At 39.2% G+C, this 18,374-nt stretch overlaps 2 protein-coding genes across 7 annotated transcripts in view; both read left to right on the plus strand.

Moving 5' to 3' along the window:
* The first annotated feature begins 539 nt into the window (after nt 1-539).
* On the plus strand, nt 540-11,469 carry stn1 (STN1 subunit of CST complex). Of its 4 annotated transcripts, none has more exons than XM_047366939.1 (9): nt 540-673; nt 1,686-1,781; nt 3,559-3,636; nt 3,853-4,029; nt 4,758-4,863; nt 9,904-10,054; nt 10,427-10,549; nt 10,637-10,709; nt 11,090-11,469. In XM_047366939.1, exons 1-9 carry the CDS (start codon nt 619-621, stop codon nt 11,245-11,247), a joined length of 1,017 nt encoding a protein of 338 aa, XP_047222895.1. In that variant the 5' UTR covers nt 540-618; the 3' UTR covers nt 11,248-11,469. The 4 variants fall into 4 exon arrangements, with proteins under 4 accessions (XP_047222895.1, XP_047222894.1, XP_047222896.1 ...); XM_047366938.1 differs by having other exon boundaries at nt 579-852; nt 10,427-10,522; XM_047366936.1 differs by having other exon boundaries at nt 580-852.
* Nucleotides 11,470-16,083: 4,614 nt separating this feature from the next.
* The window catches only part of sh3pxd2aa (SH3 and PX domains 2Aa), a 145,659-nt gene continuing 143,368 nt past the window's right edge, over nt 16,084-18,374 (plus strand). For 2 of the 3 annotated variants that reach the window (XM_047365066.1, XM_047365067.1), the window contains exon 1: nt 16,085-17,209. In XM_047365066.1, coding sequence (XP_047221022.1) covers nt 17,114-17,209 — 96 coding nt within the window. In that variant the 5' untranslated portion in view covers nt 16,085-17,113. Of the gene's footprint in view, nt 17,210-18,374 lie in introns of all 3 variants that reach the window. The other variant, XM_047365064.1, reaches the window with a different exon arrangement.

Below are 18,374 nucleotides of genomic sequence, written 5' to 3' on the forward strand. Positions count from 1 at the left end.
TTTCATTTTTCTTAAATCTAAAAACAAATATCTAAAACACTTTTAAACACTTTCATGGCCACTATTTACATATTATGTGAAATATTATTATTATTATATTACTAACAATAATAATAAGGAGAAAACTAAGAAACAATTATTTTGTTACCATATCAATAAACGGTTAGCATCAACAAGAGTTTCACAACCACTCCTTAAGCATTAATTTTTTAATAAGAATTTATTATTTCTATTTTCATGAAAGTAAATTGTTAACCTCTAAAACGGTATTTTTGAGATGTTTCACACAGCTTTACTACTAATTATTAATCAAAATTAATTACTAAGGACAGTTTAATCATTGTAACTATTACTTTATTGCAGTGGACTGGTGTATTTTCAGAGGCAAAGTAAGGGTTTTGTCTTATTATAAGCACACTTTATTTGTATATTTTATTTTGATTTACACATTCTTTATTTGAGTTTCAGAGATCATAAATCATTTTCAAACGATCCATCAGGATTAGTTGAGCGTTAGTGTTTCCAACAAGGCTAGTCTTGGTTTCCAAGGTAGACGCGCCACTCCCAATATGGCGGCCAAGTACCGTTCCTGCTGAGCAACTATGCACGTGACTCTCCATGCGCGCTAGCTTGCCACAGAGACACCAACTTAACTTGCAGCTACAGACAACAGGTAAAGGAGATTTTTAAAAGAAGTTTGATGTTGTTTTCATGATGAAATGCAGGCAGCTGCGATGGATCCAGCCGATGAGCCCCCGTCGATGCTGTGGGGACTGGACCCGATCTTCTCTGCCTTTGCTCGGCTGTTTGTCAGAGACATCCTGCAGATGACAGAGTCCACTCAGGTTCCAGGTAACAGCGATCATCAGAGCACAGCTGCAGTTTGATTTTAAACTGGTAATGTTTGTTGGTTTGTGTTTGAGCCAGCTGTGTCCACCACAGGTTCTGAGTAGGGTTTGAATCCGAGTTTCCAGACCACAGGTCCAGCATGTCTATGTTCTGATCTTTAAACCACTTCAGTATTTTATTCACCATGCTGTGAAATCTACAGCTCATTACCAGGTTGTTTCTGGATGTTTGGGAGACGTCGCTCTTGGAAGAAGTTTTGTTCTAAAAATTCTTATTTATTACAGCGTTCCTGTTCAGAACTGAGAGGAAGCCAACTCGCTTGGATGAGAAGTAACCCCACACATTGGGTCAGGATGCTTCACTGTTGGCACCACATGGGAGTCATTGTAGCTCTCACCATTTGTTCTCTGGATTTCCAGAAAATTAAAAGGAGAATTCAGCAGAGAAAGTGACTCTGCACCGGTCTTCTGTTGTCTGTCTTTGTACTTCCTGTAGGTTGTGTTATTTTCATTTGTCTCATCACTAACTGACTGTTGGAGTCATGTTTTAATTGATGTGTGGTTATATTGTAAAAATCCTTCCTTGTGTTCTCGTAGCTTTACATGCAGCATTTAAGCCTGTAGAACTAAGGACAATGTAAACGATGGTGAACACAACTTTTCATTTTTCAGGAGAGAAAGCAACCCCTGTTGGCACATAAAACACAACGTTAGTGTGACTTTACTGCTCTAATGATCTAGCAGGTGTTACTAAAGATGCCAACGTTCTCAGGTTCAGACTGAATATTTTTTAATATTTGTTAAATCATTTATTTTGTTTCTATTTACTGTTTATAGGCATTTATTTCTACAACTTGCATCCAATCTACAAAGTGGATGTTCTTGGAACAGTGGTTTACAAGAGGGAGAGAGACGACTTCTTCTGTTATGGAGGTAGTGACGTTGTCACTGTGGAGATCCACTGTGGAAACTTAATTCATTGATTGCTTTTTGGGGAGGATCTCAGTGTCCATTCCCATAATCTTTGTGTTTAAGACATTCTTTGTATTATGGTGTTGTTTATATTCCAATCACACACAGTGGCTTGTAAAAGTATTCATACCCTTTGAACTTTTCCACATATTGTCACATTACAACCACAATCATAAATATATTTTATTGGAATTTTATGTGAAAGACCAACACAAAGTGGTATATAATTGTGAAGTAGAACAACAATTATCTGTGATTTAAAAAAATGTTTTTACAAATAAAACACTAAAAAGGGAAGTGTGCAAAAGTATTCAACCCCGTTTACTTTGAGTGCAACCAGTTGCCTTCAGAGGATGCCTGATGATTGCTAATGACTAAATACAGTCCACCTGTGAGTGATCTAATCTCAGTACAAATACAGCTGCTCTGTGATGACCTTAGAGATTGGTTAAGAGAATACTGGGGAGCAAACAGCATCATGAAGTCCATGGAACACACCAGACGGGTCAGGGATAAAGTTGTGGAAAGGTTTATAGCAGGCTTAGGCTATAAAAAGATTTCCCAAGCCTTGAACATCTCACGGAGAACTGTTCAATCCATCATCCGGAAATGGAAAGAGTATGGCACAACTGTAAACCTACCAAGACAAGGCCGTCCACCTTAACTTACAGGCCGAACAAGATGAGCACTGATCGGAGATGCAGCCAAGAGGCCCATGGTGACTCTGGATGAATTGCAGAGATCCACAGCTCACATGGGGAATCTTTCCACAGGTCAACTATTAGTCGTGTGCTGCACAAATGTGGTCTTTATGGAAGAGTGGTGAGAAGAAAGACATTGTTAAAAGAAGTACTGTTTGCAATTTGCCAGAAGCCATTTTGGGAACCCAGCAAACGTGGAAGAAGGTGCTTTGGTCAGACGAGACAAAAGCTGAACCTTTTGGCCAAAATGCAAAACGCTATGTGTGGCGGAGAACTGTTAAATATGGTGGTGGCAGCATCATGCTCTGGGGCTGCTTCTCTTCAGCAGGGACAGGGAAGGTGGTCAGAGTTAATGGGAAGATGGATGGAGCCAAATACAGGTTAATCTTGGAGGAAAACCTCTAGGAATCTGCAAAAGACTTGAGACTGGAGCGGAGGTTCACCTACCAGCAAGACAACGACCCTAAACATAAAGCCAGGGCTACAATGGAATGGTTTAAACAAAACATATTCATGTGTTAGAATGGCCCAGTCAAAGTCCAGACCTAAACCCAATCAAGAATCTGTGGCAAAAAATCTACTGCTGTTCACAAACGCTCTTCATCTAATCTGACTGAGCTTGAAGAAGAATGGGCAAACATTTCAGTTACTGGATGTGCAAAGCTGGTAGAGACATACCCTAAAAGACTTGCAGCTGTAAATGCATCCATAGGTGTTTCCACAAAGTATTGACTCAGGGGGGTCGACTACTTTTACACAATACCCTTTTGAGTTCTTTATTTGTAAAAAAAAAGAAAAAGAAATCATATGTAATATTATTTCCACTTCACAATTGTATATCACTTTGTGTTGGTCTTTCACATAAAAGTCCAATAAAAATATATTTATGTTTGCGATTGCAATGTGACAATATGTGGAAAGGTTCAAGGGATATGAATACTTTTACAAGCCACTGTACGTCGTGGCTTTTTCTTTCTGCTCTTCAGCCAGTGCAGCCACCCTCTCATTGTGTCACTTTATGCATTCTGTGTTCACAGTGGATGATGGTACCGGTGTTATAAACTGTCTGTGCTGGAAACGTAATCTGCTGAAAGAGGCGGAGGATCCCAATAAATGTGGGTCTAAATGTGTTTGAATATCAGTGTTCTGTGTAGAACTTTACTTTCTATTGACACTCAGATCATCATTATCTCATTAGAACTGACTGAATTCTTTCAAATTTTAAAACTATTTATATTACCAGTTTAATTTAGAGATTCTTCTAAAATGTGTCTGTTGGTGTTTTTATTGACAAATAGAAATTGTCTTTTGTTTTTCTTTCTTACGTTAAGCTGGGACAAAAAAACACAGTGATGCGGACCACGGAGGGTTCGATCCGGTCGCCGAGCTTAAAAAACTCGGACAGGCCCAGTTGAAGCGCTGCCGCCTGGAGATCGGAGAGCTGGTCCGGGTTCGAGGACCGGTGAAGACTTCGAGGCAACAGAGAGAAATCATGGCTTCCACCTACTGTGAGGCTCCTCTTCAGATCAGTTTACTTCCAGACGAACTTTTTATTTATTTATTTTTGATGAAAAACCTCACATAATCTCCCTTCATAAAATATTGGATTACATTATTAAATAATTAATTTAATGTGTTCTTAATTGATGCCAAGAACAAAACAAGACATGTTGTTATTAAACTAATTGCATTAAAAAAATATTTTAATGACAAATAATTATTTATGCAAATATAAAATTATTATTTAATTAATTTGTATACCTTCATATTTTTTTGTTTAAACAACTTTAATTTAAAGTATAAAGTATATTTAAATTAGTTTAATTAAACTTAAAATCCAATATGGCTGCCTGTCTCATAAAAACCTTGCTTGGTATGTCTGTGACTTTTCATCAGTAAATCATTCACACACACAGGAGTTAAATACCTTATTGAAGTTATTTTAATGCAGAAAGCTCAGCTTGTTTTGCTAATAATAATTCGCCTTGGACAGGATGTGCCTCAACGACAAATCCTGCTGGTTTTCTGGCTCACAGCTGGAATTTGACTTCCCTGGATCCACCTTCTGAGCTGAATGGAAGCCTAAATGTTGTATTTTTGGAAGAGCTGCTGTTTATTTAATATTTCTGATTAAATTATTGGCATTTGTATTTATTTGAGGGTAACTGCATTATTTTTTTAACTCTGGAGAGCACATCCCGTCTGTGTACTGATTTGACATTCCGTGTGTTCGCAGATAAGGTGGACGATCCGGTGATGGCCATCCAGATAGCCTGGATGATGGAGGTTCCTCAGCTCTACAGACAGTTTTATGACAAGCGCTTCCAGATCAACGCAGCAGGGTACAGAGATCCATCCTTGAGCACCGATCAGAACACCCTCAGAACTCTGGAGGCATTTAGATTGTACAGACAGTGGGAAAACGTCCGTCTATAGTGTCCTTTATAGTGGAACGATGCCATGAATGGATGTATGAATCTGTCATCCACCCATCCATGCATCATTCTACAGTGGTTTGCAAAAGTACTCACGCCCCGTGAACATTTCTACCTTTTATCTTATTATATCTGCAAGCTGTATTTTAATGGGGGGTTTGCTCATAACAGCTCAAGCTCAGCCAGAGAGGATGGAGAATCTCTGAGAACATCAGTTTTACCACAGATTCTCAACTGGATCAAGATCTGGAGGGTGAACCTCCACCACAGTCTCAGCTCTTTTGCAACATCTAATGGTTTTCTTTCAGGATTGTCCTGTATTTAGCTTCATTCGTATTCTCATTACTTTTGACCAGCTTCCTTGTCCCCACAGCATCCTGCAGCTACCACCATGTTTTACCATGGAGGGCAGTAATTCTGTTTCTGCCCCTTCACAAATTGATTCTTTTGTTCATAGTGTTTCTTCATCATTGCGTGATGCATTAGACAATGCAGCCCCCTTGAAAAAGAAGGTAATCATTAATAGGAGGCCGGCTCCCTGGTTTAATTCAGAGCTGCGTACTTTAAAGCACAATGTTAGAAAATTGGAGAGAAAATGGCGCTCTACACATCTAGAGGATTCCTACTTAATCTGGAAAAATAACCTACTGTTGTATAAAAAGACACTTCACCAAGCTAGAGCAGCTTATTTCTCATCATTAATAGAAGAGAACAAGAATAATTCTAGGTTTCTCTTTAGTACAGTTGCTAAACTTACACAGAGTCATAGATCTGTTGAGCCATCCATTCCCTTAGCTCTTAGCAGTCATGACTTTATGGGATTCTTCTTAAATAAAATTGATTCTATTAAAAATAAAATCTTTGACATACTCCCAAAGATGATTACTTCATCCTCATCAAGTGAGACAACATTGGAAGTAACTGTAGAACCTGATCTGGATTTGGACTGTTTTGATCCTGTGGAGCTTCCTGAGTTATCAGAAATATTAGCTTCATCTAAACCTTCAACTTGTATGTTAGACCCAATCCCAACCAGATTATTTAAGGAAGTGTTCCCTCTGATTACCAGCCCCATTTTAGATATAATTAATCTATCTTTAGTAAATGGATCAGAACCACAGGCTTTTAAGTTAGCTGTAATTAAACCTTTACTTAAGAAACCTTCGCTTGATCGAGATGACTTAATAAATTTCAGACCTATATCCAATCTTCTGTTTGTATCTAAAATTCTTGAGAAAATAGTTGCTAATCAAATGTGTGAACATTTATACAGCAATGACCTGTTTGAAGAGTTTCAGTCAGGTTTCAGAGTTCATCATAGCACTGAAACAGCTCTGCTGAAAGTCACTAATGATATTCTTATTGCCTCAGATAATGGACTTGTGTCTGTTCTGGTTCTGTTAGATCTCAGTGCTGCATTTGATCCAGTCGACCATAATATTCTCTTAAAAATGCTGGAATATGCTGTAGGGATCAGGGTAACAGCGCTAGGCTGGTTTAAATCTTATCTGTCTGACAGATTCCAGTTTGTTCATGTAAATGATAAATCATCTTTAAACTCCAGGGTTAATTGTGGAGTACCACAGGGTTCAGTACTTGGGCCAATTCTCTTTACTATATATATGCTTCCAATAGGTCAAATTATCAGGCAGCATAGGATACATTTTCACTGTTACGCTGATGATACTCAGCTTTACTTATCCATAAATCCTGATGAGCCCAACCAGTTAGATAGACTACAAGCATGTCTTGAAGATAGAAAAACTTGGATGATGTTAAATTTTCTGCTTCTAAATTCAGACAAGACAGAAGTTGTCGTCTTTGGACCGGAGTCTTTAAAAAAGAAACTGCTTAGTCAATCACTTAACCTGGATGGCATTAAATTGACCTCTGATAATAAAGTAAAAAACCTTGGTGTTATTTTTGACCAGGACATGTCATTTAAATCCCATATTAAACAGGTTTCTAGGGTTTCCTTCTTCCACCTCTGGAACATTGCCAAAATTAGAAATATCCTGTCCAGGAGTGACGCTGAAAAACTAGTCCATGCATTTGTTACTTCAAGGCTGGACTATTGTAACTCTTTACTATCAGGATGTCCACAAAATCCAGTTAAAAGCCTTCAGCTGATCCAAAATGCTGCAGCAAGAGTTCTGATGAAAATTAAAAAGAGAGATCATATTTCTCCTACTTTAGCTTCCCTTCATTGGCTCCCTGTTAAATCCAGAATAAAATTTTAAATTCTCCTCCTCACATATAAAGCCCTTAATGATCTAGCTCCATCATACATCAGAGATCTGATTGTTCCATATGTTCCTAACAGAGCACTTTGTTCTCAGACTGCAGGTTTACTGGTGGTTCCTAGAGTCTCTAGAAGTAGAATGGGAGGCAGATCCTTTAGTTATCAGGCTCCTCTCCTGTGGAACCACCTCCCAGTTTTAGTCCATGAGGCAGACACCCTGTCTACTTTTAAGGCTAGGCTTAAAACTTTCCTTTTTGATAAAGCTTATAGTTAGAGTGGCTTAGTTTATCAGAGAGGGAACCTTCCTCCCTCCCTGTTGGTTGGAGTAAGGGGGAGTCAGGTTTAGCCTAAACCGGCTCAGTTATGGTTGAGGTGCAAACACACCCTCCATTTCTGCTACCTGTATGACCCCTTCTCTTTTCCAATGGTTATAATCAGTCTGACAGAGAGAGGTATCCCAATCCTTGTGGTTTTTAGTATAACAATGACCATCAGTGGAACCCTTTGTGAGGTTCCTTGAGACGACATTGTTGTAAATAATCTGTACTGAAACTATCTGTGTAGTTATGCTGCTATAGGCTTAGGCTGCTGGAGGACATAATGACCACTTTCACCCTCTTCGCTACATTCTCACACTACTCTCCAATTTTTCATTATTTGCTGTTATTTCAGCTTTTAACTTTGTTCTCTCTTTTCTCTTCCTAGAAGCTACACCTGGCCTGACTCTGTGTCTACCTGTGACACCTTTCTGGAGAGGGGCATCATCCGAGCTTCTGCTGGCAACAACTTAATGCTCACCTTCTACAGATGATCCACATAGCCCTGTCTTTCAGTGTTTAACCCTTTCTCTCTCCTAGACATGGAAATTGACTGAGCTTTTACTCTGACAAACTCTATGTTCTCTCTTTCAGACTCTAACCTTGAAAACTGGCTCAGAGTTTTTCTGTTCTTTCTTTCTAGATGAAACGACTAAAGGAGCTACATCCATTAACATTTACTCTTCCTTCCCATAGAAAGTACTCCTGGATCAGTGCTTCTGTGTTCTCTTTGTGTCTCTGCTCTGTTCTCTCAAACCTCCAGTTAGTCGTGGCAGATGGCCGCTCACACTGAGCCTGGTTCTGGTTCTGCTGGAGGTTTCTTCCTGTTAAAAGGGAGTTTTTCCTCTCCACTGTCGCTACATGCATGCTCAGTATGAGGGATTGCTGCAAAGTCAACGCCAGTGACTGTCCACTGTCTCTACATGCTCATCCAGGAGGAGTGAATGCTGCAAGTCACTGACTGGATGCAATCTGCTGGGTTTCCTTAGATAGAAAAACTTTTTATCCAATTTGAATAAATAACTGAATCCGACTGCACTGTTCAATTGTTAGGATTAATTTGAATGTATGAACCTGACTTTATGAAGAGCCTTGAGACAACATGTGTTGTGAATTGGCGCTATATAAATAAACTGAATTGAATTGAATTGAATTGGATTGGGTGTTAAGACTGATGTGCAAAGTTAGTTTTTCTCCATAGAGGGTATTTTGTATGTACGGTAGGTCAAAAATTCCAACTTTGGTCTCATCTGACCAGAGCACCTTCCTTCACATGTTTGCTGTGTCACCTACATGACCTATATTCTAAATATGTTTCAATCACTCACTACATTCACAAACAAACAGACAAGGTTTAAATGCCTTGCCCTAGGGCATGTCAGCATGTGATTGGAGAGGAAGCTAGAATTGAACCCACAACATTCTGGTTACAAATGCCTGCTCTTACACTAAAAGGTGGTGTATCAATACATTCTCCTACCTGAGCTGTCCTGAGCTGTGGATCTCTGTAGCTCCTCCAGAGTTACCATAGAACTCTTGATTGCTTCTCTGAATAATGGATTGAACTGAGCTCTGTGAGATGTTTGAAGCTTGAGATGTTGACCTTTCCCCTGTGTTCCTTGGTCTTCATGATGCTGGTTGTTCCCTAATGTTCTCTAACAAACCTCTGAGGCAAGAAACAGAATGGCTGGATTTATACTGAGATTGAATTACATTGGAGTTTATTTACTAATGACACTTTTCAGACCAATTTGAAAAAAACAAACATGCACCATTCTCCTTCCATTTCATAATCATACATTACTTTGTGTTGGTCTATCACATGAAATCATTGTAAAATGCTTTGATGTTTTGTAGCTGAAACAGGCCAAATTATGAAACAGTTTATGGGGTGTGAATACTTATGCAAGGTGTTATATATGTCTTTTGATCATCTTCCCTCCTTTCTGTAATTTTCCTGTTTTTAAAATCTGACCTCTGTTGAAATTTCTGCAAAAACATCATAGAGAATTTTGACGTGTATTCTTTAAAAATGTACAAAAAAATGTGAAAAAGCTGAAAGTGTAAGTTAAGAAAAGTATGTAATTTTGATGTGGAAAATGTGCAGGAATCCTGCATGAAGATGAGTAGAGCACTCATTTGAAGCGTCACATGGAGCGAACTCACTCTGAGCCTTTTGAACCTGCAGTATTTCCCTTTTTACTCACATTGACAATCAGAATTCCACTGAAACATGTTCAACAAATCCCTGCTGGACACTTCCTCCTGTCTGACCTGATTCACATCAGCTGCAGGTTGAATTACCTGATCTACTGAATATTTCATTTTGTTTATCCTACTGTAAACATGTGAATGTTACACCCAACAGTTTTTTCTGCTTTTCTGCAGATACTCAGCAGAAAGTTCCATTAACAAGGCAACAAACATCATTCAGGACTTCCTGAAGCAGAAGTTGGTAACTAAGTTCAGACCTTATGACGTCCAGGATCTCCTGCAACCTCTGATCCCCAGCCGGCACCAAGCCCAGTCCGCAGAGCAGGTGAGAAAGAGTAGAGAAGAAACAGTTTGGATTTGCAGGTCTGAACTTCTGAGCCTGAAGATATTTTGGAAGCAGGATTAACTGCATAGAGAAAATTTCATAAAAATGTGCAAATATTGATATTTTATTAAAAAAGTATAATAATAGTATTAACAACTGAATTTTCTTTTTGCAAGTTTCAGCAAATTCATTTTTTGTTTATAAAACTTTATAAATATTTTGATGTATTGAATTTGCAGAATCAGTTGGTATCCTCAGTCTTGCACGATCTTCTGATATATTCTTCTTCTGTCTATAAAACATTAAACACCATGGTTGTGTAAATACAACACTGTGCAAAAGTAAAGAATTTTCTTCTTGGATGTGGTTTAGGAGCCTCTTGCTGGTCCGTCTGGATGCCAGCAGCTTAGCCAACTTCTGAAGGAGGTCCTGCAGATCCTGCAGAATGAAGGCGTGGTGTACCGCAAGGTGAAGTCCCAGGATGAGATGTATCTTGTAAGAAACAGCAGTGGAGCCTAACTGGAATCAGTCCTTTAGTGGGTTACTGTTCCCTGGGTGTTTGATAGGTTTTCTCCTCACCAGGTCACGACACAAGACAAAGATCTGTTCATAGCTGTCAAAGACATCATCAGGGAGGACTCAAAAAGAGAAAAGTGTGAGTAAACTTAAAATTGTGCTCTTAATACATGTTACTTGTTGTAGAATAGGAATACACACACTTTTGTGTGTGTTCTTGTACTTGCTGCTGAGTGAGAACCATTTTTCCTATTTAACCAGAAAAGTGAGGACATTTTCCTGGTCCTTGCTTTTTTCAATGCTGTTCTTGGGTTAGGGGTTAGGTTTAAGACTAAGTTGTGAATTGAGTTTAGATTAGGGTTAGGCATGCACTGGTAAGGGTTAGGGATAGGGTTAGGCCATAGAAATAAATGAAAATGAATGGAAGTCAATGGAAATTCCTCATAAAGATAGTAAAACACGCATGTGTGTGTGTTTCCACTCGTGGGTGTGTCTTGACAGTCCTCTCTGTGCACGCAGATGCAGAGAAGGGCTGCCACGTCCTGCACATCCTGTCCGCGGTCAGGCAGCGGTACAGCCTCAATGTGAGCAAAGCAGCTCTGGAGCTGGTCCTGAAGACACTGGAGTGCGACAGCGACATCATCAGCACCAGCGACACCCACTACATTGCCATCTAGCAACCACAGCCTGAAAGTAGAAATGAAGATGCTGGGAATCATGTCGTCATGTAATCAGCACTCTTCGGTTCATCGTGACTGTTTCAGATTGACGTGTGCTGAGGCGTTTTGGTCCGAATATGTAAGAAATGTTGTAAATATGCTTTGAATGTTAAAAAATAAATACGAGAACCAACAGATGGCGGGATCAGCTTGTTCTGATGCCTTGAGGCAGAAAAAGTCTCCTGGGTCTCTGTTAAGCCCCACTTCTCGAGAACGATAAGCAGTACTTGCTGCCCTTCCTCAAAATTATTATTCTATTAAAATAAAAGAAAGCTGCCAAGAAACAGCTATCTATATCAGAGCCACCCATCCTGTACTTCCTCTTCCTCCTCACTTCCATCTGTTACCTCCTTTTAAAGCTGTCACAGAAAAATGATGTGTATGTAGAAGCTGGACACTAAAGATGGCTGTAATTATTGTCCCCAACGTCAGTCCAATGCTCAGCAGCTTGTAGAACCACCTGCTGCAGCCTTAACTCTTAGTAGTCGTTTTCTGTCTGACTTATCAGTCTCTCACATCGCTGTGGAGGAATTTTCACTCTCACTTTTTAAAAATCTCGCTTCAGTTCATTGAGGTGTGTTCAGAAATGTGTTTCTGGAGAGCTATACTAAGGTCTGACCATAGCATTTCAAACAGGTTGAGCTCTGTACTTTGACTAGGCTACTTCAACACCTTCATTCTTCTTATCTTCAGCGGTTATGATTTAGAGTTGCAGTTGCATTTGGGACCATTGTCCTGATGATGACCTAGGTTGGGCCAAGCTCATTTGAATTGTGCCCCAAACATGAGATGCAACATTGACTGGTTACACAGACTAGTGTGGTACACAGACGGGTAAAAACGCTGCATCTTTGATTACACACATTAACCTCCATCTAGTCCAGCCCAGGAAGGGAGTCACAGCTGGAATCCTCATAATGTCATGGAATCCCTCGACAAAACTCCTCTCAAGCCACAACTCTTCCTTATTTCCCTGTGTCAGTGTAGCTGTCACATTGGGGGTGCAGCTCTCAAAACTCAAGGTCTTTTAAACTTGCTGGCGGGTATAAGACTACTACTGAAGAATCCTTGGATCCAAAGTTGAGTATGATCTGGTTTTCATGTAACCAAAGTTAAGTTATGACCTGCTGTTTGAGCATCCAGCGTTCATGTTCAATGGACAATTAACACAATCTTTTCTTAAACGTTTCTTTCTGAGCTTCTGCAGAAAAGGAATCTGAGCCCGATGTTCCCCAGATGAGACGGTGCGCTGCACCCCTGATGTTATGACAGACTATTTTAATGAGTGGTTTGAACATAGATTGGCCACAAGGCACCACTGGCACTCATATATCTTAATCTTTGTATTAATGGTATTTTAAGCACATGAAAAACTAAACGGGCTGGTGAATAAGATACTTTCCTTTGTTAGCCAAAACTGCTAACACTAGTGCCAGCAAAGTCAAATATTTACATACGACTCATCGCCATCTTTTGAGAGTTTAACTAGTCCATTACTCCATGTGATGGCTAGTTAAAATAACTTTAAGATCAATTGTCCAAAAGATTGTTGATTTATAATTCCGCAAAAATATTTTCTTAAATATTTCTTTACAAAAATAATGATAGCTGATTAAAATAACATTATTAATCAATTATCCAACAGGTTATTGACTTCTAGTTTTGCAAATCATTCTTTAAAATATTAGTTTGTTAAAATAATTTTAAACTAATTAAAGACAGCAATTGGTATGTCTTCAACCATTCACAATGGAAAATCAGAAGGTAAGTTAAACAACTAATTAGACCTCATTGTCAGATTCCTCCAAATAAACTTTGGTTCTTAAACATAAATATCCACATTGAGCTGTCATATCATTGCATCATTTCTATTGGTTCCCTTGTTCTTTTATTTATTTCCTTACTTAGTTCATTAGTTTTCTTTCTTCTTTCATTTTGCTAGGTAATTTAGTTGAATTGTTCTAGTAAATGGTTTGTTAATTGAAATATGTTAATTGGAGTTAAATTGTTTTTAATAATAAATTCTGATATTTTAAGGGGACGTTGTGGTAAATTTATTCCATATATCTGCAGAATTTGCTGTTTTGACAAAGCCAGTGCTCGAATCACTCTTTCATCTGTTGTTCTAAAACCACCACTATATTAGGCTGGTATTCAAAGAACAATACTTAAAAGACTGAAAGGCATTTAATTAAATATTAAATAAGCATTTTAGTGCAAAACATTTTACTCTGGAATACTCTTAGAGGAATTCATGGTCAATTCAGTGACTGTAAGGTGCCCTGGTGCTTCATCACTTTGAAGTGGTGAAGCACTTCTATAAGTTTTCTTCAAAATGTTAATTATTTCTAGTTGCCTGTTCAGAGACTGCTGATTTCATTGGATAAAAATGTAGCCCCGCCCCTAAGTGCAGGATGAGTCACCAAAGTTTTTTTAATCATCTTTCAGTGAAGTAAAATTTTAATGAAAACCTCCAAAATATTTTTATTTTTATTAATCAGGAGTCAGATATTGATGCACCTCCAGACCACCTGAATAAAGTGCTTTGACTTTAAATTATATTGGAGCTTTAAATATAAATGTAAGTGTGGGTCACTGCCACTGTTGTTCTCAACATTAGCCAGACTCTCACTAAGGAGTTGCATTTGGTAAGCCCAGCTCCAGGGATCTGGTATCCTGAGGGAGGTTAGCTTTACATTTGCAAATACAAAGAAATCCACACAAAGCCGTTGACTCACAATCAGCCTGAAGCTTTCAGGGTCTCTGTAGTGTTTAAGCAGCCCGGGGGCAGTTAAAGATATTGAGCTCCATCTTCTACAGGATGGAAATGAGTTCACACCAGAAAACCAGTGGGATCTGTTAATTTCACATTCTCAATGAAAGGTGAAACACAACTAAAATCCAAGCCAGTAGATGTTGGACCTACTGTGTGATTGGATGAGTCCGTGAGATGTTGCAGCCATATTCGATTATGAGGTTTTGGATGCAGATTTTTTTTTTATTCCACTTAAAGTTGTAATTTCTGAGTTCCATGTTAAAAGAAAAACAAAAAACTGCAACCTTATTTCAGATTCCAGTTTGGAAGGTCTGGGTTCTCAACAGCTCTGATATCAAACCCAAGATGGCTGCCACTGGTATAAAGAGTAGTAATGTTACAGTAATAAACTGTTTATGTTTTTGACACTTTGTATCTCTGTAAATAAAAAGCATAATGTTACTACTAATGCTTTACTTTGCTCTACTTCCATAACTGAGAATCAGTGGTCACCATGTATTGCTAATAGTTATCCAGATGACTGAGAACAATTATTAATCTCAGAATGGGAACACATCTGATGTAATAGGCCTGTGATCTGGCTTTTATTTTAGTGGTGTTGGAAGACATAATACTGAAGGAAAATAAGGCTCCAGCATTGCCTTCCCACACATTTAATACTGTAGCATGCATAATTTGATCACCAGCTGAGCCAGGCAACCATTAAGTTCTTGGACCTGTTGAGAAATTCCACCACAGGAGCACTGCTGCTCTCCCATATGTGCCACTGCTACAGAATCAATGCTGTGGTGACTCCAGTATTGCAGCACTGACTCAATAATAGCATTTCTTAGTCTCACACTACATCATGCTTTCCACACTGATGAAGATTCACTCATCTTACCACATGGTTGAAGAAGTTAAACTGCTGGCTTCACCTACTCTCAGATTAATTTGGCTAATAATTATCACTAGGGGCTCTGCTAGACCTCTGAAATTTATTTCCCAGATGACCCATCAATCCCTAAATATGAAATAATTAATTGAAATAAAAGATGACCATGACGTTGCAACAAAAGTTCAGAACTTTTCAGAATGGAAGTGCAGCACACAAACTTTAAGACATGACCAAACTAAATGTTCCTCAAAATCTTATTTTCTTCATCTTTAGACCCACGTAACATGTTTTTAATACACCAGCACACATGGCAAGATAGGAAACTGAGACAGCAGCTTTACTGTGCTACAGTTGCAAGAACAAGGTATTTGGTTTTTCTTGTAGTACCCAATATTACGACCAAGTACTGTTAACAGAACAAGCGAGTACCAGTGTTTTTTAATGCATATAGTGCCTTTAAAGACCAAAGGAATATGTTTACTACAGAGGCTGTACAGCATTAGGGAGTCCAAAGCAAAATTCCATATGGGGACCATAAAATCTACTCTATTTGTTTCTATTGTATCCTATGTTGGAAGTCAGAACGTAGATTTCGGACTCATCTCACAACCAACTGTATCCCGTTCCAGGTGCAAGCAAATCAGAAAACCAGTGGGATTTCTGTTGTGTTCTACTCAGGCAAACTACGATTAGAAATAGAATACAGTAACAGTCTTTAATCTGTATGTACACTATTTTATATTGTATGTAATAAAAACACAGTATCCAAATGTTCAGTAACAAGTTTGAACGCTATGAGTGTGATGGATGGACAGTCAGTGGCCAAAAGGGAAGTTAACAGCCTGGACACTTCCCCAGTCCATCACACAGTAACAACCATGAAAGCACATTCTATCACCTAAGGGCAATTTAATATGCATGTTAGGTTAAACTTTCAAAAAAACCAATGAACAATGCATTGCTGTAGCCTTCACTATGTGTGGCAGCCATCTTGGATTTTGAGGTCAGACTTGGTAAGGATCTTCCAACATTGAAAGCTTGGTCTTCAGGAGGTATTCTTCTAGATGTTTCCTACTTGGAAATGTGAAATTCCAACTTATGGAACCAATGGAAAGCACAGTACGTTTGTAAAAGCATGAAGTGAGTCTAAATAAGTTAGATTTGTTTTTATTTAACTCATATGCAGACAACGAAAACACAAAGGAACAAAAAAGAGGAAAATGAGAGTGAATAATGCATTAAAGGTTTTATACCTGTTTGCTTTTTTTTGGTTTGTTTCTCTAGATTTCTGAGGAGCCGATCCTAAGGTTCATGCTAAGGAATTTTCATTTATGAATGTAGAAGTTTTTTTTTTTTTTATAAATAGTGAGCTTCATTTCTATCTTAAATAGATGCTGGGTTTCCAAATATTTACATTTACGAAAAAAATATTATAATGAGAACACCGGATTTGCAAAACAAAAGCCGACCTGTTAAGTCTGAATAAGTGTGTTCACTGTTCGTCCACTAGGGGTCAGTGCTGAGTCGTTAGTTGGCTCCTCCAATCAGAGCCGAGCGCTCTGATTGGTCGCTTGTGAAACATCTGTATTCGGTTCCAGTGGTTCGTGTCTCCGGCCAGAAAGCTGCAGCTGACAGAGACCTCGATAATCAAACAGCGATCAGGTTGCCAGCGTTAACAGCAAGTAACATGCAGCTGGTTTCCGGGCGCGCAGCTGCGGGTCGGTCCGGATGTTTGGATCATGCTGTTTCGGCTCTCTCACGCTGACAAGAGAACTTCTAGGGCCCTGTAGAAAGACGAATGAATGAGTCAGGATCACGCAGCCGTCCGGTCACAATCAGTGTATTTCTAAGCGGGTTTTATTCCCAGGATCAAGCTTTCCTCTCTGCTGCTGGGAGCTGGATCTGCCGGTGAAGATCCAGGTCTGCAGACGAAGGTTTTTCTGAGCGACGCTGCAGACACAAAGAAGCTCACCTCACAGTTTTTCTGTTTTTAAGGTGACAGCTTTCCCTCTGCGTTTCCACTAGCCGCCCAGACTGTCTGATATATTGGACTATTGATAAGTTTCATTTAGATTTCCTTTCGTTGCATCGGGAAGCTGCCAGGTTGGACCGAGGAATGTTGTAATTTATTTTTATTCTCAGGAGAAAGCAGATTCATCCGGAGCGTTTTAATGCAAAGCCTGTGCAGGATCAAGATGCAGTTTCGGACGGTACTGGACGTGAAAGTTGTGGACGTGGAGAAGAGGCGGAATCCGTCCAAGCACTACGTGAGTCCACATTATCTTCCAGTATTTCCATTTTGGTCCTGCTGGAAATGAGGTGTCGGTATTGGTCTCTGGCCTGTCCGCGGGCGCAGCGTGGCACCTAAACGCACCATTTAGTCCTCAACTGAGGGGAGATCAGCGATGAGGCTGCAGGCCAGGCTTTAATGCAGCAGCACACCTGCTCATAAATAAGAAACAAGCCCAGACTATTACCAGCTAACTAACCTCTTTGGTGTTCCAGCTGACAGGTGAACTCATGTACCTGTGTCCTGTCATGGCTGCAACTCGTTATCTCCATAATTATTAAAACCTGCTGATGGGCTACAGACTCTGTGCTTGTTGACTTACCTATCACATTTGAAATTGATGTTTTGGTCTCACTTTAAGGGAAATTTTCCATTGTCTAACAAGATAAAGAGCTCAAAACAACTAAACAGACTAGAACATTTTAGAGGAATTCTAAAGGGTGCCACCTAGTGTATAAAAATTCTTCTACTTTCTACTGTTGGGAGGCCATGTTAGGAATGCTGGAACTTCCTTCCATGATGACAGATTAATATAAAGCTGGATATAGCATGGATATAAAGAACTTCCTCAGTAATGTCAAAAACGGTTTTCTCATTGGTTGCTATGGCAATTCCTCTCTATTCTGGGGAGCCCACAGCATCACTTCTTTTTATGCATGGACTTGTTACCAGTATCAAGATGTAACAAGGTTTTAAAAGGCTAATAGTTTCAAATGTGCTAAAATGTTATGTCTTACCATTCTTATGGTTGAGTCAAAGTCAAACACCATTACACTACCACTACCGTGCTTGACTCTCAGTATGATGTTTTATTTCTGAAAAGCTGTTCGTTTTACCAGATGTAACTGGAAGCGCATCTTCCAGAAGGTTTCACCTTTGTCTGATCAGTCCACCAAATATTTTCTTAAAATTGTCAGGGATCATCAGGATGATTTTTAGCCAAATATGAGATGTGCCCTTATGTTATTTTTTTGTTAGCAATGGTTTAGGCCCAATGAATAATGACCACTGATGTTAACAGAGACAAGTGAGGCCTACAGTGCTTTAGATCAGTGTTTTTCAACCCTGGTCCTCAAGGCACCCTGTCTTACATGTTTTAGATGTTTTCCTGCTTCAGCACACCTGATTTCAATTCATGACTG

The sequence above is a fragment of the Girardinichthys multiradiatus genome, chromosome 5, assembly GCF_021462225.1.
Source record: "Girardinichthys multiradiatus isolate DD_20200921_A chromosome 5, DD_fGirMul_XY1, whole genome shotgun sequence".
In the NCBI taxonomy this organism is placed as follows: Eukaryota; Metazoa; Chordata; class Actinopteri; order Cyprinodontiformes; family Goodeidae; genus Girardinichthys; species Girardinichthys multiradiatus.

What these genes read in the sequence shown, in the direction of transcription:
- stn1 (XM_047366936.1), top strand. Translation starts at nt 720, where the DNA reads ATGCAGGCAGCTGCGATGGATCCAGCCGATGAGCCCCCGTCGATGCTG. An exon ending in CGACTTCTTCTGTTATGGAG is followed by an intron (nt 1,782 to 3,558) that starts GTAGTGACGTTG and finishes CTGTGTTCACAG; the next exon opens with TGGATGATGGTACCGGTGTT. An exon ending in AATCATGGCTTCCACCTACT is followed by an intron (nt 4,030 to 4,757) that starts GTGAGGCTCCTC and finishes GTGTGTTCGCAG; the next exon opens with ATAAGGTGGACGATCCGGTG.